The following is a 26,375-nucleotide window of genomic DNA, read 5'->3' as shown; positions in this document are numbered from 1 at the left end:
GACCTCACTACCTCTGAGGATGCTTGCCATAGATGCAGGCGAAACGTCAGGAGAGAATGCTTCTAGAACATGGCCATACAACAACCCAGATCTGTTCACATTTGCATGTTTCACTCTAAACAAACTCTAAAATTACAACAGCAAAACAACAGAGGGGAAACAATCAGGTACATCTAATCACCTCTCAACAAAAGATTGCCCCAGGCACTGCCAGGCCATCAAATGCTAATCAAGGTGGTCAGCTGAAACATTCACACCTAGCTCCAACAGACAAGAGTTCTTTGCCCTACCCTGTTCATTCCACAGATATATAAACGCATTTTTCCTAGTTCCAATAGACCTCACTACCTCTGAGGATGCTTGCCATAGATGCAGGCGAAACGTCAGGAGAGAATGCCTCTAGAACATGGCCATACAACAACCCAGATCTGTTCATATTTGCATGTTTTCGAACTGCTAGATTGACAGAAGCTGGGGCTGACAGCGGGAGCTCATTCCGCTCCCCAGATTCGAACCTAAGACCTTTCAGTTAGCAAGTTCATCAGCTCAGTGGTTTAACCCACTGCGCCACCGTTCAACCTTATGTTTGTTTTTGGTTTTTTGGACTTCATTTCCCAGAAGCCAGTGCGACAGAATTCAGGGATTGGTGTTTCATCCTGGAAATCCTGGGTCTCTGGCCCTTTAAGACTCACGAGAGGGGCGGGGCGCGGCTTGGAGCGCCAGGAGTGCCCGCCCTTTTCTGCTCCGCTGGCTCCTCTGCCCGCTGCTTTCAGTTCCGCCTCTCGTGCCTCCCCAGGACTCATCGCTGGTGCTCCGCCATGAAGCCGCTGGTCGGGTTCCTCCTAGTCCTGGGAGCCGCCACCGCCGGCCTTTCCCTGTTGTCGTCGCGGCTCCCCGGAGAGCCCCGCGCGGGGAGCAGGTGAGTCGCTGCTGCTGTCGCCTCCTCCTTCGGCTCTCTCAGCCTGGAGAACTGAGTGCAGCTTTGACACCATCCCACCTCAAAGGCGTGAAGCCATGGGAGATGTTGTACTTTGACAGGGTTTGTAGCCATCTCTGCCAAAGAGTGCTGCAAGGAACTGCAACTCCCACAATCCCACAGCCTTGAGCAAGGGCTGGGAAAGTGGTGTCGAACTGCATCAGTTCTACAGTGTGACCTCTTGGCATAATGATATTCCAGGCACTGGAGAACAGGCATGGGTGAACTTGGGCCCTCCAGGGGTTTTGGACTTCAATTCCCACCATTCCTCGCAGCCTCAGGCCCCTTCCTTCTCCCCCTCAGCCGCTTAAGTGGCTGAGGGGGAAAAGGAAGGGGCCTGAGGCTGCGAGGAATGGTGGGAATTGAAGTCCAAAACACCTGGAGGGCCCAAGTTTGCCCATGCCTGCTATATAATCTATGTAGTTTGACACCACTTTACCAATGCTGTGGATCCTGGGAGTTGTAGTTTGCCAAGGCACCAGCATTCTTTGGCAGAGAAGGCTGAAAACCTTGTGAAATCACAACTCCCATGATTCTATTGCATTGAGCCATGGCAGTTAAAGTGGTGTCAAACTGTATTCATTCTACAGCGTGGATGCACCCAAGGTTAATGTCTCAGCATCAACGCCCATAGGCACAGTTGGCTATTCCTTTATCCGATTTGTCGTTGATCTGCTCCATTGGGTTTCACGCACATCTACAGTCGACTATAGACTTTGTTAAACTCCATCTCCTGGAATTCAGTAGCATTGAGTCATGGCACTTAAAAGTGCTATCAAACTGTGTTGCTTCTCCCATGTAGATGCACCCCTTGCATCACAATTCAGTTCAGATCGTCGTGTCCTGAATTCAGAAGGTCATGATTTATGATTGATGTTTTATTGACCTTATTATGATTGTATATAATATGTTAATGTTCTAAATGTTTCTAAATGTTTTCTGATGTTTGGGCATTGTATTATGCCTCTGTAAACTGAGTCGCCCGTGGGCTGAGAAAAGTGGTATACAACTATAGTCGATAAATACAACTATACAACTATAGTCGATAAATAAATAAACTTCATTAAACTCCCAGGAATCCATAGCATTGAGCCGTGGCAGTTAAAGTGGTGTCAAACTTCATTCATTCTACAGTGTGGATGCACCCAAGGTTAATGTCGCAGCCTCAACGGCATAGACGCAGTTGGCTATTCCTTTATCTGATTTGTCGTCAATCTGTTTGTTTGGGTTTCACACAAATATATAGTCAGCTATAGACGTTGCTAAACTCCATCTCCCATTATTCTATTGAGCCATGGCAGTTAAAGTGGTGTCAAACTGCATTCATTCTACAGTGTGGATGCACCCAATGTTCCTTTGGGTTTCATGCAGATATATAGTTGGCTATAGACTTCATTAAAGTCCATCTCCCAGGAATCCCTAACATTCAGCTATGGCAGTTAAAATGGTGTCAAACTGCATTCATTCTTGGATGCCCCCAAGGTTAATGTCTCGGCACCAACACTCATAGGCACAGTGGACTATTCCTTTATCCGATTTGTCGTCGATCTGTTCCATTGGGTTTCACGCAAATCTACAGTCGGCTATAGACTTGGTTAAACTCCAGCTCCCAGAATTCAGTAGCATTGATCCATGGCACTTAAAAGTGCTATCAAACTGTGTTGCTTCTCCCATGTAGATGCATCCCTTGCATTACAATTCAGTTCAGATCCTTGTGTCCTGAATTCTGAAGGTCCCGCGACTGTGGGAGTCAGCCTAAAAATACACCGCTGCCGAAATCTGATGCTGCCCTGAGTGCGGAAATGTGCTGTTGCATGCGGAGTCAAACTGAGTTTTGGCATCAGGAGTTGTTATGAAATGCAATCATGAAAGGATCCTGAATTAAGTGGCCTCAGGAGCCCAGTGACTCGCTCTGCCAGTTAAATAAACATCAGCACTATTTGTTCCAATATGACCCCGACAGCAGGTGGAGTGACATGTCATTCCAAGCTTAAATATTTCAGTCTAAAATGTTTCAGCATGTTTGATTTATTCTGTAAGATTTTTTTTTCATGTCAGGAGCAGCTTGAGAAACTGCAAGTGATTTCTGGTGTGAGAGAATTAGCTATATGCAAGGATGTTGCCCAGGGGACGCCTGGATGTTTTGATGTTTTACCATCCTTGTGGGCGGTTTCTCTCATGTCCCCGCATGGGAGCTGGAGCTGACAGAGGGAGCTCATCCACGCTCTCCCTGGATTCGAACCTCCGACTTGTCGGTCTTCAGTCCTGCCAGCACAAGGGTTTAACCCACTGTGCCACCGGGGGCTCATTGTGTAAGATACAACTCAAGTATGGTTCTAAGTGCTTTATTGGGGTGCATCTAAACCAGGCATGAGCAAACTTGGCCCTCCAGGTGTTTTGGACTTCAATTCCCACATTGGGAATTGTGGGAGTTGAAATCTAAAACATCTGGATGGCCCAAGTTTGCCCATGCCTGATCTATACTGTAAAATTAATGGTTTGATGCCACTTTTACTGCCAATCTATGGAACCCTGGGAACTATAGTTTGGTGAGGCACCAGCACTCTTTGGCAGAGAAGCCTAAGACTTTGTAAAATTATAACTCCTAGAATTCCAAAGCATTGATCCATGGTAGTAAAAGTACTGTCAAATTGCATTGATTTTACAGTGTAGAAGCATCATTAGACTTAATGGAAGACTGGTTGAATGATTCTCAAGGCTGACCTTTCAGTTTTAGAGAGCTGTCATCTCACTATGGAATATATCACTGATGTTTTTCCCCATTTCTTTTTGACTTTAGGTTATATGTCTAGGAGGCATTTGAATAGCCATTCTTTTAAATTTTAAGGATTTGTAAAACCACCGGCTTGTCTTTTCGCACAAAATCAAAGTTAAGCTGTATCCCATCACTCCCCACAGGTACTTGAATCAACTGCAATTCATTCCCGTAATTCCTGACCCAGAAAGTACCTTGTAGTAATCAAGGCTGTATTTTTTAAATTTAAATAACCATGTCTTTCAAGCAAAAACTTTTGAAAGATAAAAGTGTATCAATTATTGATGATTTCAAACGTCCATGGGGAACTAATAACAGGTGGAATTGATAGATTTCACACATAGCTAGCTGATCATTACAAGATGAAAAATACAGCCTAGGCAATAGTTCCTGTAGAATAAAATCTAACCTTAACCTATTTTTGATTAATTTCACCTTTCTTGCTTTGCTAATTTGCTTCTTAATTTTCTGTCTAACTTGGGCTCCACCTACTATCATGTAATGCAGTTTGAAACTGCATTATGTGGTCAGTGTAGACTCATATAATGCAGTTTGAAACTGCATTATGTGGTCAGTGTAGACTCATATAATGCAGTTCAGTGCAGTTAAATAGCATTATATGAGTCTACACTGACCATATAATGCAGTTTCAAACTGCATTATGTGGCAGTGTAGATGGAGCCTCAGTGCTCATGTTCAGCCGCAAAGTAAAGACACTTTTTTGTTGCTTATTCGTTCAGTCACTTCCGACTCTTCGTGACCTCATGGACCAGCCCACGCCAGACCTCCCTATCGGCCATGGCCACCCCCAGTCCCTTTAAAGTCAAGCCAGTCACTTCAAGGATACCATCCATCCATCTTGTCCTTGGTTTGCCCCTCTTCCTTTTTCATGATTGGATGGTATGATTTACAATTTCATTTGCATGATCTATGTCAACTATATAATGCTTTTTAGACTTTTGAACTGCTGTAAAGGTGTGAAGCTATACATCTTTCTTAGCTTGAACTACAGTTTCTACTTTTGCTAAAAGGAAGGAGCAACGTATTTGTTCCTAACAAAGCTGAACAATGAGAAGTTTGGCCTTTGTGTTAAAGGAGTTTCAACGTCAAGAGTTCAAACTTCATATATGAAGTGTAATGCTACTTATCTCATTTTCCATTCGCATGTGGTAATTAAATGATAGTATATTTGAAGTTTGCATCTCACTGCTTATAATAAAACAGAACTTTCTTATCTTGGGAAAGGATTACTGGGGTTGGATAACAGCTTATGTCAAGAACAAGGATTCAACATTATTGGCACGTTTGTTCAAAAGAGCAATGAAATGGGAAGAGGGGAATTTGGACAAAGGGAACAATGGTAGTCTTTTCCTCCCCACTGTCCCATATCTTACCATGTATAAGTTGAGGACAGGTTTTGGAGCCAAAATTAGGGATTTTAATACAACCAGTGGATGTGAAGAGTTTTCCCTGGAGGTAAAAGTGTTATTTTTTATTAATATTTCTAGACTAATACATGCCTATATAGGATATAGTCTCTTGAACAAGGGCAGAGTTCATATGTACGACTATAAAACAACTACTTGAAAAAGTACACTTGTAATTGCGCAATCCAACTTCCTAGTAAGAGCTCACTCAATGTCTCTCCTCAAGACATTAGACAGATTAGAGAGATGGGCCAAAACTAACAAAATGAAGTTCAACAGTGACAAATGCAAGATACTCCACTTTGGCAGGAAAAATGAAATGCAAAGATACAGAATGGGGGACATGTGGCTCAAGAGCAGTATGTGTGAAAAAGATCTTGGGAGTCCTTGTGGACAACAAGTTAAACATGAGCCAACAATGTGATGCGGTGGTAAAAAAAAAAAGCCAATGGGATTTTGGCCTGCATCAACAGGAGTATAGTGTCTAAATCAAGGGAAGTCATGCTACCCCTCTATTCTGCCTTGGTTAGACCACATCTGGAATATTGTGTCCAATTCTGGGTACCACAGTTGAAGGGAGATGTTGACAAGCTGGAATGTGTCCAGAGTAAGGCAACTAAAATGATCAAGGGTCTGGAGAACAAACCCTGTGAGGAGCAGCTTCAAGAGCTGGGCATGTTTAGCCTGAAGAAGAGAAGGCTGAGAGGAGACATGATAGCCATGTATAAATATGTGAGAGGAAGTCATAGGGAGGAGAAAGCAAGCTTGTTTTCTGCTTTCTTGGAGACTAGGATGCGGAAAAATAGCTTCAAACTACAAGAAAGGAGATTCCACCTGAACATTAGGAAGAACCTTCTGACTGTGAGAGCTGTTTGGCATTGGAACACTCTGCCCCTGAGTATGGTGGATGCTCCTTCTTTGGAGGCTTTTGAACAGAGGCTGGATGGCCATCTGTCGGGGGTACTTTGAATGCAATTTTCCTGCTTCTTGGCAGGGAGTTAGACTGGATGGCCCATAAGGTCTCTTCCAACTCTACGATTCTATGACATTTCCAGCTGTGGGTTTGTGGTCTTTTCCTGGCGGGCATAACACTGAAGTGTTGCACATCAAGCTAGTTTAACTGTAGATAACACTATTGTAGACTTATTTTCTGCTCAGCAATTCCTTCCCATGTCCATGTTTAGTTCAAGAATGTGTAATGTCTGGTTCTTCAGGTAATATCAGGTTGCAACACGGGCGAGTAACGATATGGCAATGCAGTCCAATTATGTCTGGAGGGGCACAAGTTGCTAGTTCCTACTCTTGGTGCTTATGATATTTTACTAATAGATATTCACAGATTGGTCTGAATTTAAAATTGTAAAGAAAAATCTTCAGATTGTAAAAGAACAAAAAAGAAAGCACACATTTGATGTGACAAATCTCTTTCACCACATTTTAAAAGATTAGGCACGTTACGTTTGTAACAAAAAAGTTCAGCACCTAAACTGGCTTATAGTCCTACGAAAAGCCATGTTACAATAAAATTTACAAAGTAATGAGGTACGTTTTCTTGTCTCAATACCCATGTCCTACTTGTAACGCGAAGCCCATCACTGGCAGCATCTGAATTATTTGTGTCTTAAGTAATTATCTTCTTTGTTTATCAGGTCATTAAAGTTCCCTTCAGACCTAGAAGAACTGCAAGAACTTGCAGAGTTTCTACGGTACTACAATAGAGAGCACCATGCGTATGTGCTGCTGCTGTTCTGCAGTGCCTATCTATACAAGCAGTGCTTTGCCATACCAGGCTCCAGCTTTCTGGTACGTATACAGTCTGTAATGCTCTGGGCATTTGCCTACGTAGCATGTTGCTAAAAACCTGCCTCTCTTCCTTACTTTCATAGTGTTTGCAAGACTCCCCTCTAACTTCTTGTACCTTTTTACCACCTATATATCCAAACATACACAATTATTGTTACTGTTATTATTTATAGCAGGATCTTCACTTTCACTACACTTAGAGACACAGAACCCCCATAAAAGTGGGGAAACAACAAATAAAAAACCAGTTTTTTAACCTGAGAAAACACATCTCTGAGAATCGTTAGGATCTCCAGTATGAGTTTTCCACCAAACCTAGAGACAACATATTAATCAAAAACATTTCAGTTGCCTAAATGTGGTGGGGATGTTTTGCTTATATGCCCAGTTCATGGGTTTCCTAGTTACAGTGCTGGACTGGAAGAACTAGCAGAGATATTACATGTTCCTCTGGTTCATAGAGTCCTTCATGCTTTCCCCACAGTTTATTATGGACTGGATCACTATCTAGTTTTGCTCTAACAGAACATCCTTGGTGGGGCTCTCTTTGGACCATGGACGGGACTCCTGTTGTGTTCTGCCTTGTCTTCTGTGGGTGCCACGTGTTGCTACGGACTGTCCAATGCATTTGGGAAAAAAATAGTTGTCTATTACTTTCCTGAAAAAGTTGCCATGCTTCAGAAAAAGGTAAGAGTCCACAACACTATTATATTTCAGTAGGTACTTGTTTAAAACACTGTTTGACTAAGTAGTGGATAAGGACTGTGGCACAAGCTGCATATACACAAGGTCCTCAGTTCAAAACCTGATATTTCCCTGTAGATCAGAATGGGCAACTGCAGAAGACTAGGGCTGCTCTTGGACAGCAATTAAGCATTTTTTTTTATTTTGAGTTCAGAAGTATACAGAGGGGTTCCACAAATGTGCAAATGCCCTCCAAACCCTCGGAGATTATTTTTGAACATTTGGAGTAAAATAATTTAAAACACTTGTTCCAGTAAATTGGGTCATGATAACTCCAAGACTTTTAAGGTAGACCTCCCATTTACCCTTTACCTTTATAGTCCTGCAATTTGAAACCAAATGCAGTGATTTTAACTCGTAAACAAGTTATTAAATATCTACTTGTTTTACTGCATTGGTGTGGATAGATTATATGGCCTGCAGTTCTAACTACATTCCCATCAATAGATGACCTTGTTCTGTTCACAAGAAAGAAGTAAGTAGAGGATCTTGCTATTAGGAGATAGACAGGTATAACTGGTCCTTCCCTGAAGCCTCACTAAGTTCTTACATCCCTCTTGGATTAGATAAGGAACTGTAATGATGAAAGGAAGTTGGCAAAAGTTCACTCTCCCTTCCACTTACAGGAGTATTCTGTGAGGGGAATTTGACTAGGGAGATAGTACCACCAGTGGAACCAAATGTAGGATTCGTGGCATAGTTTATTCCGATGCCTAAATCATTAGTGGTAGTATCATTTATCACTTTTACATTGCATTACAAACTTTGGAGAAACATGATTGTTTTTAAAAACCTATGTAGTGAGAAAAAGTTTGACTAGATTTTTTTTCTTTTTGACAGGTGGAAGAGAACAGAAATTCTTTGTTCTTTTTCTTGTTGTTTCTGAGGGTGTTCCCCATGACTCCAAATTGGTTTCTGAATCTCACTTCTCCAATCCTCAACATCCCTGTGTCTCAATTCTTCCTTTCTGTTTTCATAGGTAAGAAATTTATGTATTCATATTGGTACAACAGGCTAATACACTCTTCTCTATGGCAGTGGATGCTTATCTGTTGTTTTTCAACATGTGTGCACTCAAAAATACTTTCTTGGCCAAATAATAGAAACCGCAGTGTGATTTGTAATCTGCTTGGGAGCATCTTTTCCTTTTTTCTTACGAAGCAAAGCATAGTGAGAGACTGTGAGAGCCGTTCAGCAGTGGAACTCTCTGCCCCGGAGTGTGGTGGAGGCTCCTTCTTTGGAAGCTTTTAAGCAGAGGCTGGATGGCCATTTGTCAGGGGTGATTTGAATGCAATATTCCTGCTTCTTGGCAGGGGGTTGGACTGGATGGCCCATGAGGTCTCTTCCAACTCTTTGATTCTGTGATTCTATAGTTTGATATATATACTATATATATATTCATATACATGTTGGCCTCTTTTATAAGATAAAGCCAGGTTTTGGAGCTAAAATTATAGATTTGCTGGATATGCTGAAGATAAAACTTTGGGGCTCAGCACAGAGTTCCTTGCATCTAAACCTCCACTGCCACCATTCTCCTTCCCAGACATTTAAAAAGGCATTTCACCATTCCATTCAGAGAAGGGGAAGTTTCTTTTTAATAGGTGTTAAGGTACAGTATTAACTTCCATCAAAAAGGAACCACCCAATTCTTTGAATAAAATGATGAACGGCAAGAGCTTGCTCCATCCCAGGAGACCCTAGAAAAGAAGTACTTGCTCCCTTTACTCTCTCCACTACAGCACCACTTTTAGGTTTTTTGAAAGCCTGGGTGGGAAAATGGTGGCAGCAGAACAGAAGATTGGTGCTTCTTTTACAGTAGGCTCTTCACAGACAAAGCTCTTGCCATAGTCCAGACAGACAGAACCTAAAAGAAGCACCATGCTATGGCAGTGGCTCTTTGGCACCATCCTGTCTTGGAAGGGAGAACAGAGGTAGAATCCCAGAGGGAAGAGTCTTCTGGGATGCATTCTCTCCTTAAATGTGAAAATGGATTGTAATCTTTAAGGCAATGCCACGAGGTCATTGGTTTTCCTTACAGCAATCTATAAGGAAGAAAATTATCAAACTTATTTATGGAGTAAATAATAAAACACATGGATGCAATTAAAGCCTCCATTGCGCTAGGTTGGAAGGACCATAAGAAATGGGATATAAAAACTTGGTATAAATATCTAGCCAACTACCTAGTGAAAGGAAAAGTTATTATTGGACGGGCCAAACCAGAAGGACCTGGGAGGCAAGATGGAAGGGTCTCATTTCCAGAATAAAGGGGAAAGATAGATATAAGGAATTAAATAAGACTATTCTCTTGCTTGAACACAAGTATAATAAGTATAGCAAGACTAGTAAACTGTTCCCGGGGGGGGGGGGGGGGAGAGAAGGAGGGGAAATTATGTAAAACAGGATAGAATTATGAAGAAAACAAAATGAATACTTTTGAGATCCTTAGACGGATGGTTATGTATAAGATGGTAACCAGGGGAAAATTATTATACGCCCAAACATACTGAGGCATAAATATTCGATAGTATTCCTATACCTTTGTATGTATTATGTAATCAGAAACTAAGGGTAGAGGTTCTCGGGATGGAATGGGGAGGTGGTGGGATTGGGGAAAATACTTCTATTTTGATTGTTGAATTTCGAAGATTGTATGGTTCTATGTGTGTGTATATTTGAAAAAAAAACTTTTTAAAAAACCTTATTTATGGAGTGAGTGGGTAAGCTTTTTCTGAGGGCTATTGACAGCCAGTCATACTTCTAATTATTCAGTTAAGACTTTTCAGCCTTTCTTTGAGTAATGGGAGAATATCCACTTCCCTCCCTGATCCAAACTACATATTTTTCTCCTTTTCTTTTGAACTTAGAGAGTGCTTTTGTTTGCTCCTTCCTTGATGGCCAGATATTTTTTCTCTGCATTAGCACGTAAGACAATTAGGATTTGTTCTATACACAGCTATGCAATAATTCTGTACTAATAGGTCTTAGCAACAGGGATCAAAGTTGCATTTGTGCAATGTGAAAATTTTTCCTAATACAAGAATGATCTTCATGTTTCTGCAGGCCTTCTGCCATATAACTTTGTGTGCGTCCAGACAGGCTCAATCCTTTCACAAGTAACCTCCTTGGATGCCATTTTCTCATGGAGTACCCTATTCAAAATGTTGGCAATAGCTATGGTGGCATTAATTCCTGGGACATTAATTAAGCAGTTTGGTCAGAAACACCTCAGTGAGGACAAGAGGAATCAAAATGTGCATCTGCTCAATGGAAAGAAGAGAAGCTGAATAGGCTATGTTGCAATCAGGTATTGTGGGAGCCTATTTATGGGGAGAAGTGCAATTTATTTCCAACTGGATTTCTGAATCCTTTGGACACTATTTGAATATCTCCTTTCAGCAACGACTAGAACAGTCTGTTCTTAATGTTTGTTTGTTTGTTTAAAAAACAAAACCAAACAGAGACTTGCATGGTTCATCTTTAAAAGGTGCTTGTGATTGTTCCAGTGACCTCTGTATCTATACTACTGTCAAAGGAGATGGTAAATGTGGTTATGTTGCAATAACCGAACCATTAGAGACTGCAAGCCCTGAGGTTTGAAGTCAGAGATGGGCAATGCAGAGACCAATTTCCCACTGCCCACCCATCCTCTGCTGTAACCCCAATATCTCCAATTTCAGGCTACTTCCTCTCACAATGGCAATTGGGTATCTGCTATCTTCCTGCTACCGTTTGAAGAGGAAAACAGAGTGGTGGGTTCTCGAGAAGTTGCGTGGGAGTGTTTTCAGCTTTAAAAAAAAAACCGTTTACACTGGGCTAGCCATGGATAAAGAGCTGTAGGCCAAAAAATGTGGAGAACCTCTAATCCGAGACCAGGTAACCTCTAGTACTGGGGGCAAAAAACATTCTAAAGCAGAAATAATGAAGTGATAAGCTTCTAGATGAGTACAATTCCCATGACCCTTTCCTACTGACAGTCCTGCCTAAATCTGATGGGAATTGCAGCCCCACAACACATTTAGGGTTTCAATAGCCTATTTTATTTAAAAATAATAATAAAAACTGTTTCTCTGTTTATGCAACACTGTATAGAGAAGAAGAGTAATTCACATTCCCTCTTGTGTTCCTTGAAAAAGTTGTGCTGCTAATTCATTGGCTCAATCCACTTTCAAAGGTGGAAGAAGTTATGAATGAAGGTATCACCATTTCTTTCACTTCTACAGAGTACAGAATCAATTTAAGTTCATAACAAACGTATTGTTTATTTCATTATATCCCCCTGCTGCCTTCATGATGTTGTTTGTAGTCAGCAGTGGTGAACAGCCACTATTTTTTTAAGCCCTCTGTTTTTGAGTTTGCTATTTCACAAGGTCTTAATCCTCAATGAAGTAGTAAACCTATTTTAGAATGCAGGTGAGAGATTCTCATTGAAAGCCTTCAGATTTACAAAATAAAATATTCACAAATAAAAGTGGAGGCCTAGTAGGAATGTCAGGATAGACTACTATTTGTAGATATCTGATGTGATACAAACTCACAACCCCAAAATAAGCCAACCAGCAGGAACTGCAGCAGGAAATTTCAGGTTTCCTGTAAAAAAAAATCATACCAATTCATCTCCATGGGGAAAGGCAGCCCTCGTGTCATCAGCCTCCAGCCAAATGATGGTTTTATGCAAAACAGTGCCAGTGTTCTGGGAATGGTATTTGCTGTCTCTGTAAAGTTGCCATATTCTGTCAAAGTATTTTTGAAAAAATGTTGTGACAATTTGGAAATAAGATAAAAGTGTATGTGACTTCATTTTATCTGAGCAGCAACTATGTCTTAATCAAGTGCCTTTATCAACTGTGTGTTTATATGGAATCTATATTCTTATCAGATAAATAGTAGTGTAAATCCTTGGTCTACGTGTTATTTGTGTATAGGGAACATTGTTCAGTATTTCCTTTCAACTGGATGATACCAAGCACATGCTTTAAATAGTTCTCTTCTTTCAGCTCTACACACACAATGAGAAGAAAGGAAGTTCTGCTTCTACTCAGTTTCCAGTAGATTTTTTGCCCAGCAAAAATTAACAGAGTATTTCCCCAGCCATCTCAGATGTTTTCAAGTGACAAACTCTATAAACAGTGATGCTGACTTAACAATATTTTTTAAGGATTTGTGAAAACAGCTTCTTGTATTCTTTGGTGGTAACAGATACAACTTGGTAATAAACACATCTGAAACCACAAAACCGATGAAATATGACACTGAACATATGTTGCTGTACACCCTTAAGGGGACCAAAACTTCACAGATAGGTCTATGATTTGAAAAAAGCTATACTGAGGATGTTACTTTTTTAAAAAATAGGCACACTTAGGAAGAGAGAAAATGTCACATTTCTTTAATACTGTCTGAAAAGCCAAGTTTGCTATGCTATTTGCATTCCTAATACTTTCTAGTCATATCAGTCTTTCCAAATAGGTTTAGGTATCTAGGGCATGTTTGTAATTTTGCCAAAGAAAGGAGCTATTGAACACTGAGCCTTCCCACCAGTAGAGATTAAATTCAAGTAGGGTAAGCATGTGATATTTTGAGAGCAGTGCCAAAGCTGAATTCTAGTTTTGCCTTTAAAACACTAAATGGCTCTTTTTTAGTATGCCATATTTAAATAAAGACAAATTAAAGCTGGCTATATAAGACAAGAAAAAACTGGTTATAATTAAGATTCTGAGAGGATCAAGCAGAAATAAGAGGAAGAATAGTAGGGACAAATGGTGAAATGAGTGTACTGTTACGAAGGATGAAGTGATAATATTTTTAAGCAGTATTTCCACATACTTTTTACTTGGTCTCCTCAAAAACCATTTGAAGTTAACAACAAATCAAGATAAGATTAAGAGACCCTGGTTGTGTGTGTTCAGGAGAGATTCCCTTAATGAATAAAATAGCAACCTTATACACTTATCTGATATCAGCACATTCTGCAGGTCTGAAGGCCACTATTCTGCCCCAAGACATTCCAGTGCTGCATGGACTACCAAAACTGTGGGTGGGAATACAAAACTAGCTGGATACAAGCCCACTTCTATTTAAAAAAAACAAAAAACGTTTAAACGAGAGTGCTGTGACCTTTTAAAGTATATTGCTGCTCTTGGAAGTTTCCAGGAGATAAAGCTTGTCTTTGCTTTTGATAGAAAAAGGACAACAGCAACCACAGAACAGCCCCAAAATCACATTTTGTCCACCTTTGCACTAATCTGACGTTTGAGAAATAACAGAAGGTACCAAGGAACTAAACCTGTAATACTATGTATGCTGTAACAGTACATCACTCTACTTACGTGGGAACACACACAAGCCCTCAGTCTCTTGCATTCTTAAAGTGTGGATATTACATATGCATGACTATGATAACTGAAAACTATGAAAAAGATAACTGCGAAATGATGCAGTTTGTCATCGGTTTTAAATCCACTCATGAAGAGAGGGACCATGAAGGCAGTTCCATCTTGCTTCCAGTATCATCAGTTGGGAGCCCCACCCCCACCCCCACCCCACCCACCCCCCAGCACTAATCGCTGCTCTGAGATCAGAGTGAAGAGAGGGGCCAGGAAGGCAGTTCCATCTTGTCTCCTGCACTGTGCTTATAATATAATATAATACAATACAATATAATGTATATACATATAATATCTATATAAATAAAAATGTAATGTTTGTTTGTGGGATTAACGGAACTCAAAAACCACTGGGGGAATTGACACCAAATTTGGACACAAGACACCTAACAACCCAATGTATGTCCTTCACACACAAAAAATGATTTTCTCATTTGGGAGTTGTAGTTGCTGAGATTTATAGTTCACCTACAATCAAAGAACATTCTGAACCCTACCAACGATGGAATTGAATCAAACTTGGCACACTGATCTCCCATGACCAACAGAAAATACTGGAAGGGTTTAGTGGGCAGTGTCCTTTGGTTTTGGAGTTGTAGTTCACCTACACCAGAGATGACTGTAGACTCAAACAATGATGGATCTGGACCAAACTTGACATAAATACTCAATATGTCCAAATGTGAACACTGGTGGAGTTTGGGGAAAATAGAATCTTGACATTTGGGAGTTGTAGTTGCTGGGATTTATAGTTCACCTACAATCACAGAGCATTCTGAACCCCACCAGCAATAGAATTGGGCCAAACCTCCCACACAGAACCCCCATGACCAACAGAAAATACTGTATTTTGTGATGGTCTTTGGTGATCCCTCTGACACCCCCTCATGACCCTGCATATAAATGCCATAAATAAATAAATAAATAAATAAATGATGACTTCTGGCTTAAATTTATAAAAACACAGGAAGCTTAATAGGCAAGTGGAGACCTGCTTCATCTAAGTGCACCACAAATGCACACTGTTTAAAAGGTGGAGCACACATATATAGTCATTACCATGTATATCTTTCAAGATACCTTTCTTTTAAATATAGTTGGATAATATGATTAGTACCTTCATCACACGTTTCTCTCCAGTGAAATCATTTTCATCGGTGTGCTGGCATTCTTCAAACATACTTTTAAAAACTCACTTGTCAATTCTAAAAATTCCACAAAGATCTTGGAAAAGATCAACTTCTTTCAAGTGAGAATTATATACAACACCACATGAAATTTACCAAAGCATTAACTTACTCTCTTGATTTTCTTGGTACAAGATAAGCAACTACAACCACACTGGACATATGAGTCTACAAGCACATGAGGTACACTGGCTTTTATTCCATGCATCTGTTTTGATAGTCAGTCTTGTTCCCAATTGTTATACACAGTTCAATACAAAAACAAAATCAAGTTTGCCTCAGAAAGCCATAGAATAGGAGAAGAGATAGCATAGGAGATGAAATGATCATTTCATATGACATGTAAACCAATCACTCCCACTAACCAATAGCCACCACACTGATTGTGCCATAGCTGGACCCAGTAATTAAGAATCTGTCATAAGAGCAGAGAAAAAAATCTAGAAGAAGTTATTGACCTCCAAAAGCTGTCTCTGGTTTGCATTACGTACTCCAAGTATCATTATACTGTTGTTGTGCCGTTACTCACAAAACCTTGTAATATTGTAATGCCCTTGCATAAAATAGTCATAATTTAGCAAGAAGATTCACTTTTGATAGTTGCACATATAGCATGTGGTGTGGGGTGTGTTGTCTATGGCTTTCAGATGAACAGCTCTACTTTGCAATGAATCATCAACTATCCCTTTAATCTCTAAGATGCCATCAGTGTTAACACAAGACAACTACTTTCTTCCCAAAATAATGCACTTTTTGTTGGTTACTAAGAAATTTTTCTTGTGCTAGCTTGACAATGTTTTCTACGAACAAAGAAAGTATAACACAGTGTGTATCTCTCAAAACCAGTATTGCTTACTTCCATTATTTCTGACATCTTGGAATAGTTACGTGCTTTGGAGTGTTGTTCCCAGAGAAGCAAGGAGGTATAGGTAGTACCTTTTATTGGACCTACAGAACATAGCAGGCTCTTTTAAGAACCCAAAGTCACATAAATACCTGAGAGTCTGTTTCCATATTAAAAAGTGTTTAGCCCTCACTCTTTTAAGACAAAATCTTAAAAACATAATCTGCATACTCTACAACCATTTAAAACAGGAGTGGTCAATCTGCAGACCCCAATCTAATTTCAAAAGCCCTCTGCAAGTGATCAGTTCAGGTTTCCGCCTGCTAAGTAGGAAGGAAAGGGAAGAAGAGGTAAAAACGGAGAGGGGTAGGCACACCCATTTGTTATTCCACACCCCACTACAATAGGTTTCAGCACACCAACTGTGAGGATGTCATCTTCAATAGAAAATACTGCCCACCTTGACTTAAAATTCATCTGTTAGGTTAATATGAAAAGAGCACATTCATCAGCATTCACATTTTATGGTTAGCCATTCCATCCTCTTTGAATCATAACATCTTTGAGCCTCTTTTGTAGAGAGAGAAAGTGGGATATAAATAAACATAATAATAATAATAAGATCTGGAGTATTTTTTGTTATAATTGCCTATATCACATCTCTGATTAAATGTTTGTCACTGAAACATGTTGCAGTGGCAGGTAAGAGCACAGTGGGAGGATCAGGGACTTCACAACGTGATGCTACTCCATCATATGGGAAGTGCTACAGTTAAGTATTATAACACAAATGTGTGGGTAGAACACACTGCAACTACGTCACTTTCAGCTGCATGCTCTGATTGTCATAACATGTAGCCTCGCTCTCAGTTTACCTATACCAGCATTTTTTTTCTTTAACATAGAAAATGTAATTGGTTTCGCTTAGTTTGGAATCTATGATCTCTCTGCAACCATGACATTGAATTTGCTCAAGTATTCAGAATTATAAATTAGGAGTGCCCTAAAGCAGAGAGCTGATAACATTGGGAGCTGTGTAAGAACAAACAGCGCTACGTGATTCAATTATGCTTAAAATTTCAATTCTTTTTTCACCTGCTTACCTCTGAAAGAAACTTCAGCCGAATAAAAGGAAATATATCTGGGGGAAACCTCCAATCAATACTACATATGATGTCTATCTGATTGTTTGATATGTTCTACAGCTGAATCCTCTCTAGTAAGGTCTTACCCCCACCTACCCACCCACCCCCGGCACATAAAATATTCTAATTACAGTACTACATTCTTAGGAGCCAGAATTCACTACACTTCTGCAATCAAGTTCTCCTGTAGCCCTGAGTTCTCAGGGAGGGTCAAAGCCAAAACTGGTTGACTTGTTTATAACTATTAAGGGGAAATTACAGGACACATACTAATGAGGAGAATGTATATCTTCAGAGACTCAGGCTGCTAGGGACCAATCTTAATGAATTACAGTCATCATTCCACATTCACTGGGGTTAGGGGCACCGAATCGCTGCAAAAGTGGAAAAAGCATGACTAAAAATAGATCATTTTTAAACCTGAGAGTGCACCTCTCTAGATCCTCCACAAAGGGTCAATCTTCATCAGAAGTTAACCACAAAATTACACCAGAGGACCTAGAAATTCCTAGAGAGGTGTTCTCTCTATGTATCTCTAGGTCTCCCATCACGACTCTATAGTCAATTTCTGGTGGAAGTTAAACAAAGTCACACTGGAGAACTGAGAAATTCTAGAGATAATACTTCAGTCAAATCCTTGAATGATCAAATCTGCAAAAAGTCAAACCTATAAATATGGAAGGCTGACTGGACTGAACCTTCAGGTAGTCTCTTAAAGAATTACATGCAGCATGGCGTCTGTAGACTCAAGATATGTGCAAATGCCAAAAAACCAAGTTACTGCTAGACATAATGGAAACCATTACATCAGACACATTCTCTACTAATTTAGAGACTTGGGGCTGTGGGGATGCATTTTAGTGTTAAATTGCATGCTTTGCATCATAAGCCTCCAGGGACAACATCTCCATTTAAAAGATGAGGAATTTCTTTGTTCAAAACCTGGAGAACTCTTGCCTGTCAAACCTGACAGTTCTGCATTAGTATTGGAATTAGAATTGCTGAAGGCGAGATGTAGAAAAAAAGTCAGCATTAAAATAACTGCCAATTACATCATATTGACAAGTAACACAAAGCTTTTGATCAGTTTTGAACTATCCTTCACTTTGCTGCATTAAAAAAAATCTTGCATATAACATACTCAGCCATGGGCTGTTAAATCTAGAATTTTTATGCCAACGAAGGAAGGCATCTTCAGTTTATTGCCAAATAGTCTGCTTGCTTGCAAAGGCCGTTTAAAAACAGTTATTGATTCATAGGCATGTGCCCATATCAGCCTTGTAAGTAAGACACCCACAATGTGAATGTATTAGTGATAATAGAGCGGAGTGGCAAAAAAGAATTGTAGAGAACTCAAAAGAAAACATTAGGATAATGTTAATTACCAGTACTTTGAGATCAAGAATGAGCAAACTTTGGCCCTCCAGGTGTTGGATTTTGGCTCCCATAATTTCTAATAGCTGGTAAGATGGCTGGGATTTCTGGGAGTTGGAAGTCCAAAACGCCAGGAAGCCTGAAGTTTGCCAATACCTGGTTTAGATGATACAATAAAACCAAAATTTCTCAAAAGAACACCAAGTTCAGTTTCTGAATTATGTGGATTTGAAAGGAGCAGAAATATGCTGTTCTCCCATGATTTGGTCCATATATTTATGGAATGATATTTACAGGAGTGTTGAATAAGCAGAATCAATGGACCCTCAAAGAAATTCACTCTCAGCCTACTTACGACTAGGCAAAGAACATGGGCGGTCAGGAACCACTTAGTTCAAAATGGGCAGCACCCTGATTAGTTTGACAAGTACACCAAATGCAAGGACTTTTTCTTTTTGGAACAAAATAATATTTCAGGTGAACTGGACTTACGTACTCATTTTACCTTAGTCTGAAATTTCACAGTGGTCTGTATTGCTGCAAGGAAGCTAAAGCACAATCACAATTTTATGGACGCTGTATCCACATTATTTCACACCCTACCCATATGAAGCCCCAACACTATTTCACCTTGCTTGTACTGACCCACTCCATGTTGTCTACTGTGCAATCACAAGATTAAGAAATGGCCTGGCTCCTGCTCCTTCTGGCCCAAGAAGCCGCAGAGCAACTGAAGACCAATACATTGTGCTACAATAAACCTTGCCTTCAATCTACTGAAATTATAATAAATAATGAAATAATTTATAATCCATGTAGTCCAGCTACAAAGTTTAAAAAATATGAAATAATTTAACTCACACAATACTGCTCTCTTCATTAGTAAAGTATTTTCCCTTCATTCGGTCACTAGGCTATTGATTATTTCTTTTTAAAGGAAATCAAATGTAAACAGACATCAACAAAAAACTTAAGCCATCCTTCTCCTCCATGTTGGGAGTGGGGTGAAGGGTGCAACTGGTACTCACTACCTTAAAAACGAATCTTCCTATGCTACAATTTTACACTCCACACAAAGAGCCTTTCTTCCCTGAATATAATTAACTAGACACACAAGGGGGCACAGCCAGGATTATTATTCACACTTTGGTTATAAAACCAAATTAAAACTTGTAGTGTTTTTGTGTTGCTCTTGTTGAGTATTTCAGTTAAAGGAGACATGATTAGAAACCCCAGTGAGTTGCTTAGGAAGAATGAGGTATTGCAGAAGGAAGGTGGAATTTTTCTTTCCCTTAGGAAAGGCAAATGTCTTGGGTCCTCTTCAGTCCAAAATCCACCACTATGGACCTATGGCTTAGGTTCCCTCAGAAGGGCATTCTCCGCCAATAAAGAGCATTCTCCAGTCATCACCATTTTTCAAATGTTAGTTTGTATCAAGGCCAACAAGTTTCCAATGCTTCCCTACAAGAACAACACTAGACAAACTGTAGGGAGGCTAGTAGTGTGATCCAGGCTGAATAAGAACACGTGCCTTAGCCAAGGCAATCCTTCCTTCTTGTGTCCTAACATAATGCCAGCTGTAATATGAACAGTTCCAGTTTATCCCTCCAACACAGTTTGCAGGTTGTGTGGAATGTGGTTTCAATCACTTTTTTGAATCTTGATCTTTAACACCAATTTGATCGATTTCATTAAAACCTAAGGAAGCAAAAATATGTAAAAGAAAAGGAATAATTGAGCAAAACAGATCTTCACTGGTTTCTATTTACCAGCTACTCAATGCTGTCTCTCTGATCTCACAATGGCACAGTTATGGTGAAAAATGCTGGAGAAACACTGTGACAAGAATATAGCTGCAGGAGGTCACAACCAACTAAATATGAATTAAAAACCAAGCATGATGAACAGTCATTTTCATACGCCTGGAGAGCAAAGACTCAAACACACCTTTCCAGAACTTCCTTTTGAAAAACCTTGTGCTGGTTATACTGATGAAATTTGTTCACAAATTGCTTCAGCCACTGCTTCATCAAATGTGGAAAAGCCATTGTATTCATCTTCCTTTATTTCCAGCAGTTTGGAGCCACTTGGACTTGTCGATGTCACAGTAGTAGCACTGGATCCCACATGTCCCGTCTAAGACTCTAGAAGATTGTTCTCCTTCACAGGCTTGCCTTCAGAACTTTTTTTTGCAACCAGTTATTTTGTCTTCAGTGTAAAAAGTGTTAAAATGCCAAAAATAGGATACAACAACTAATTTTTTCAATAAAATACATCCCTGCCATTCATGACTGAAATGTTCACTGAGAACCCAATTTGTCAGAACATTTCTCTAAAGATTCAAGTTATTGCAGAACATTTGGGTGAAAGGATGGAGAAACAGCTTCGCAGAGAAGGAATGAAGAGAGGTTCTTGAGGAATCAATGACTTAGGGAGGGGAGAGAGACATCTTTACAAGGTTGCCGAGTTGCACACTTTACTGGTCCTCACAGTTGTATCAGAGCATTCTCCATCTGAAGAGTCACCACCAGAATCTCCAAACTCACCAGGATTCTGCATCAAAAAGGAAAAGGAATATTTAAAATCATATATTCTCACTTCATTCACTTCTGCAGTTAAAACGGTTCTCAATACCAACCCAAAGAACATGCCTAGGGCCTTTGAGAAAAGCAGATGTACCAAATATTCAAATCTGATGTTCCCAAGCTATAGTCCCAAGGAATCTGAAAATGCATCTCAAACCATAGCTTTTTAAGAATCTCCTCTATACAATGAATGACTGTGCTGGAATCAAAAACAAATTCTGTTATGCAGAATAATCACAGCCGTGTTGTAGAGTCCAATAAAAACTTCAGGAAATCTATAAAATTTACAATATGAAATGTGGCCACTTGCTAACAGAGGCTCATTAGTAATTGATATTTTAGAGCCTACGGGGGAATGCTGCACCATACTGTGTTCAGACCACTTCTTTTTATTTTGGAATTTTTAAAATATTCTATTGTAGAAAGAGGGTGAGTGAATGTTGCTTTTTTTCCCCACAGACACACAGCAGGTCATGAAAAAAGCTAGTTTGCTTTCTGCAAGAATTTTCAACATGAAAAAAAGTTCAAATGTGCAGTCCCTAAAGAAGTTTCTCCTTCCTCATTCTCCCTTGTAGCATCTTCTACCCTCTATTCCACCCATAAAGAAGCCTCTCTGAAGGGTTAAAAAAAAACTTTCCTGAACCACATGGATTGCGGTGACACAGAAATCACTCAGCATCAGACATGGATCCGAAGATAACATTTGAAAGTTAGCTGAAGGGAAGCTTTCTTCCATTCCTTCCCACAAGAGTTCCACCCAATAGTACTCAAGAGATCCCTCAGGACTTTTTAGATGGCTAAAGGGGAAGGAAGTGATGGGAAATTTTATTCCTGTTAATTTCTTTAAGTTAGGTTATCTGAGGATCTAAGGTAACAGGACAATCAAATCCTTTAAAACACAGCTGATAAAACTAAAATGCTTTAAATAACTGACATCACTGGTTTCCAATCAGCAGTTAATTCTTCATTCAGAAGACCTACAAGCCACTCTAAACACCTTCGCAGAAGCATACGAGAAGCCCAGCCTGTCATTGAACATCGAGAAAGCCAAAGTGCTCTTCAAACAGTCACCAACCAACCCATCTGCAATGCCAGAAATACAGCTTAATGGTGTAACATTAGAAAATGTTGACAATTTCCGCTACCTTGACAGCCACCTCTCCACAAAAGTCAACATTGACATTGAAATACAACACCGCCTGAGCTCTGCGAGTGCAGCATTTTTCCGAATGAAGCACAGAGTGTTTGAGGACTGGGACATCTGTAGGGATACCAAGGTGCTTGTTTATAAACCTACTGTCCTCCCAACCGTGCTATACGCCAGCAAAATGTGGACTATCTACAGATGTCACATGCAACTCCTGGAACGATTCCATCAGCGTTGCCTCAGTAAAATCCTGCAAATTTCTTAGAAAGACAAGTGGACAAATGTCAGCATGTTGTAAAAAGCAAAGACCACCAGCACTGAAGCGATGGTCCTCTGCCATCAACTCCACATTGTTCGAATGCCCGATTACCGTCTCCCAAAGCAGCTGTTCTACTACAAACTCAAGAATGGAAAATGGAATGTTGGAGGACAGGAAAAGATGGGCTCAAAGCCAACCTTAAAAACTGTGGCATAGACACAGAGAACTGGGAAGCCCTGGCTCTTGAGAACTCTAGGTGGAGGTCAGTTGTAACCAGCAGTGCTGTAGAATTTGAAGAGGTACGAATGGAGGGCGAAAGAGAGAAACATGCCAAGAGGAAGGCGTGTCAAGCCAACCCCGACTGGGACTGCCTTCCACCTGGAAACCGATGCCCTCACTGCGGGAGAACATGCAGGTCAAGAATAGGGCTCCATAGTCACCTACGTATCCATCGCCAGGACACCAAATTTGGGGGACAATATTATTCGGACAACAAGGGATCACCTAAGTAAGTAATTCTTCATCTACATCAACAAGGAAAGGATGGTGTTGCTGACCTCATATCCATGCTCCTCTGGACATAACTTGCCAAGTGACATCTGTGTTTTCACTCTGCGTACAGCACTCTCCTTATCTGAAAGTCCATCAGATTGAGTAGATATCTCAATAGGAATTTCTGGAGTCTGTGACAGCATATCATCCAGCTTGTGAGTCAACTTCTTTTCCTTCCTCTTGGTAAGCTCATCTGGGCTGTTGGAATGGTCACTGGTATTACCTTCCTCCCCATCAGACACAGAGAGATTCTCAGAGCTGAAAGTCGAGTAGGACTGACAGCTACTGATACAGCGGTGTGGTCTGAAAATGCATAAGAATGTTAATTAGTCTGACTTTAATTCAAACACAAAAACGGATGTAACCCAACAAGGGTATGTAGGCCAGATTTGAGATAGATAGATATTTTTAAAAAATACAGGATTTGAAAAATATTCTGCGGAACCATTTGTCATAAGTGAAGTTTTCCCACTTTAACTGAGCAAAACCAATTGTCTAAAAAAGTCATAATGATACATTGATCTAACTACTATGCAAACTATTTGTGCAATATTATCACATTTGAAATCGTCTTATGGCACAATTCCTGTTTTCACGCTGAACCATTTTTTTCAAAACTGCAGAGGACTAAAATTGGGGGGGGGGGGGTCCCATGGTGCTCCTTCCTACGATCTACAATATGAATGGACTGATTCAAGATCATTTTGTCATGTATCCTGCTCTAAGATTCTGATTGAAAGATGGCCAATTTCACTTATCTGATTTTTTTTGTTCTACCAACAGACAAGCTAGAAAGAAATACTGACCTGTAAAAAATATTAGTAATTTATTTCTTTTATATTATTTTCCTCAAGCTTTAATTTTTTTCTTCTTCTCTCAACCTTCTTTTAAAACCCTCGATTCTTTTTGTAGTTTGCTTGGCTAAATAGAAATTATTGTATACAACAAGTCTTAGTTCAGACATAATGGCAAATCAAAAACTGGTTAAAGCACAACTAAATTCTGGTTATTTTTATTTATTTCTCCTCTTAATATCATTGGGAAGATGGGACATAGAGAACTCAGTGCTTTGCACAGGCTCGTTCCTGCTCATACATTAGTAGTCAATGCATTAGCATTTTGTATAGCCATCTTTCTTGAATGTAGCCATTTGTGCTGGTGAGTTGATGTTGGACGCCCTCTATATACTATATTGTTTCTGGATAGGCAGATGGACGTACAAATCTGGAGAACCTGAGGAACTTATAATGTTAGAATAAACTCACAAAGTTCCCACCTTGCAATAAATGAAATTCTCTTTAAATCCTCTTTTGTCAATTCAAACCTCCATTTAGCGAAGAGGAAAAGTATGAATAGCTTAGATGTTTACCTCTGCCTTCGTGGGAATTCCACTTCACTATCTACTTCTCCTTCTTCTTCTGAAGAGTCGTCACCACTCTGGCAGAGAGGCAAAATACAATGTTATTTGACAATTACTTAACATGGCAAATACATAGCCCCCATTAGAGGAAACATGTATAACTTTTGAAAAGTAATTTCTTACTTGGAAAACCTGTATTTCTATATGTGTAGGAAATTGCCCTAAATGCTTCCCAAACAATGTTTCATGAGTAATGCGTAAACGTTATACTATAAAGGTAACCATATTACTAAGCATGATGTTATTTCACAAAAGGAATATCATTATGTTCTCATTCCAAAAAGCAACACATCAATAGTTGTAGTGTGTTACTTCCAAACTTTGAATGTGAAATTAAATTTGCAAAGTAATAACCTTCACAAAATGAAATCCAAAATTTAATTCTATACAGCACAAATTAAGAAACTTATACCTGGCCAGTAAAATCAATGTGAATCAGAAAATATCAATTTTTTAAAGTATTCCATTTTGGGGTGAAGGAGGAGAACAACAACAACTTGTTATCTGAATCTCCTCACTACTCAAGGTAGTGAGCAAAACCCATATACCAAAATGCATAGTACAAAGATTAAAAGGGGATACCAATAGAATTCACAGTTCAAAATTGGGGTAAGCCTGCCAGAAGAGATTAATTCAGCTGTCAGAGCTCTTCCGGCAGGTCATTCCACAGTCTTGGGGGCCGGGGGGGGGGGGGGCTGATGAAAAGGTTATAGGAAGGAACATACCTTTGAAATGGGTCGTGTTTTACACAGCAGTCCTGAAGTGCTCACAGGATGAGAAGAGCCAAGAGAAGATGCTGACCTGTGGCTGCTAAATTCACCTTCCTCCCTTTGCCCAGAAAACTGCCCATTTGCAAATAAGGGCTCCTGTGAGGGTGCTTCAGGTGGCTCAAGTCCTGGCTCAAGTGACTGTTCTTGGTTTGCACTATTTGTCCCCATTCTGCATTCTGGGCAGAGGCTGTATGTGCCTTTTTGACAGCAGTCCCAATGATTAGCTGTGCCCTCCCCATCCTTCTCCTCCTCCAGATTTCTCCGTGAATCAGCTTCCATAGCAGTAGAAATAAGATCTGGGCTAGAGCCGGACATCCTCCGTTGGGCATGATTACTAAGAGGACTGCGCAAGGCTGCAGCCGGTCCAAAATATCGAAGATTGTTAGCACAATTGGCTATGTCCTGTCCCTGTAGGTTGAGCCGAGGGTGATGCCCATGGTGGTGGGGGTGATGTTGTTGATTGTGACTTGGCTGAGCCGAATCATCCCGTGTTGCCTGGTTTTTCAAGATCCCTGTAAAATCACTATTGCTGCCTTTGCTGTTTCCTCGCCGGTGGCGTGGTTTGCAACGGTATCGTCCTTTGCTACTAAGTGTTGACATTTTGGGACTCGCTGAGAGAGGAGAACCACTGGGCAACACCTCAGTGTTGGATATCCCATCTGACTTCAGTAAGTCAGGCCTAGGAAAGGATGCAAAATAAAGCATGCTCATTGTCATTATATATATATTATGCTTAATTGCATGGGACTTTTTGTCACATAATCTGTCTCATTATTGAAACATCTAATTGAATAGATAGAACTGATGACCCGGGAGGTTTCAGGGCCCCTTCCTAGGGAATGTTCATTGTTTTGCTATTTGGCTTTGGAAGATAGAATGGATTTTATTTAGTCACAGCTTCCAAAAGTGGTACAAATACACTAATGTTTGTTACTCATCCTCATCAGAGAAATGATATCACTTTGAGGAAGCATAAT

At 40.1% G+C, this 26,375-nt stretch overlaps 2 protein-coding genes across 8 annotated transcripts in view; one reads left to right on the top strand and one right to left on the bottom strand.

Annotated features, from left to right (window-relative positions):
• The first annotated feature begins 720 nt into the window (after nucleotides 1-720).
• TMEM41A (transmembrane protein 41A) lies at nucleotides 721-12,625 on the top strand. Its single transcript, XM_060768037.2, has 5 exons — nucleotides 721-919; nucleotides 6,829-6,982; nucleotides 7,508-7,669; nucleotides 8,567-8,705; nucleotides 10,793-12,625. The coding sequence occupies exons 1-5, from the start codon at nucleotides 819-821 to the stop codon at nucleotides 11,014-11,016; spliced, it is 780 nt and encodes a 259-aa protein (XP_060624020.2). The 5' UTR covers nucleotides 721-818; the 3' UTR covers nucleotides 11,017-12,625.
• A 2,856-nt stretch (nucleotides 12,626-15,481) lies between these two features.
• The window catches only part of MAP3K13 (mitogen-activated protein kinase kinase kinase 13), a 55,412-nt gene continuing 44,518 nt past the window's right edge, over nucleotides 15,482-26,375 (bottom strand). For all 7 annotated transcript variants that reach the window (XM_060768038.2, XM_060768042.2, XM_060768041.2 and 4 more), the window contains 4 exons: nucleotides 25,354-26,077; nucleotides 24,578-24,645; nucleotides 23,214-23,511; nucleotides 15,482-21,218 (listed from right to left, as the gene is read on the bottom strand). In XM_060768038.2, coding sequence (XP_060624021.2) covers nucleotides 21,117-21,218; nucleotides 23,214-23,511; nucleotides 24,578-24,645; nucleotides 25,354-26,077 — 1,192 coding nt within the window. In that variant the 3' untranslated portion in view covers nucleotides 15,482-21,116. The remainder of the gene's footprint in view (nucleotides 21,219-23,213; nucleotides 23,512-24,577; nucleotides 24,646-25,353; nucleotides 26,078-26,375) is intronic.

The sequence above is a fragment of the Anolis sagrei genome, chromosome 3 (genome assembly GCF_037176765.1).
Source record: "Anolis sagrei isolate rAnoSag1 chromosome 3, rAnoSag1.mat, whole genome shotgun sequence".
NCBI lineage: Eukaryota > Metazoa > Chordata > Lepidosauria > Squamata > Dactyloidae > Anolis > Anolis sagrei.
The sequence above is the reverse complement of the archived record's forward strand: the minus strand, read 5'-3'. Positions and strand labels throughout refer to the sequence as shown.

Bases quoted from the DNA above. Each gene is read 5' to 3' on its own strand.
- TMEM41A (XM_060768037.2), top strand. From the start codon at position 819: ATGAAGCCGCTGGTCGGGTTCCTCCTAGTCCTGGGAGCCGCCACCGCC. The intron at 6,983-7,507 runs GTACGTATACAG...TTGCTCTAACAG, and splicing joins TACCAGGCTCCAGCTTTCTG to AACATCCTTGGTGGGGCTCT. The intron at 8,706-10,792 runs GTAAGAAATTTA...ATGTTTCTGCAG, and splicing joins CTTCCTTTCTGTTTTCATAG to GCCTTCTGCCATATAACTTT.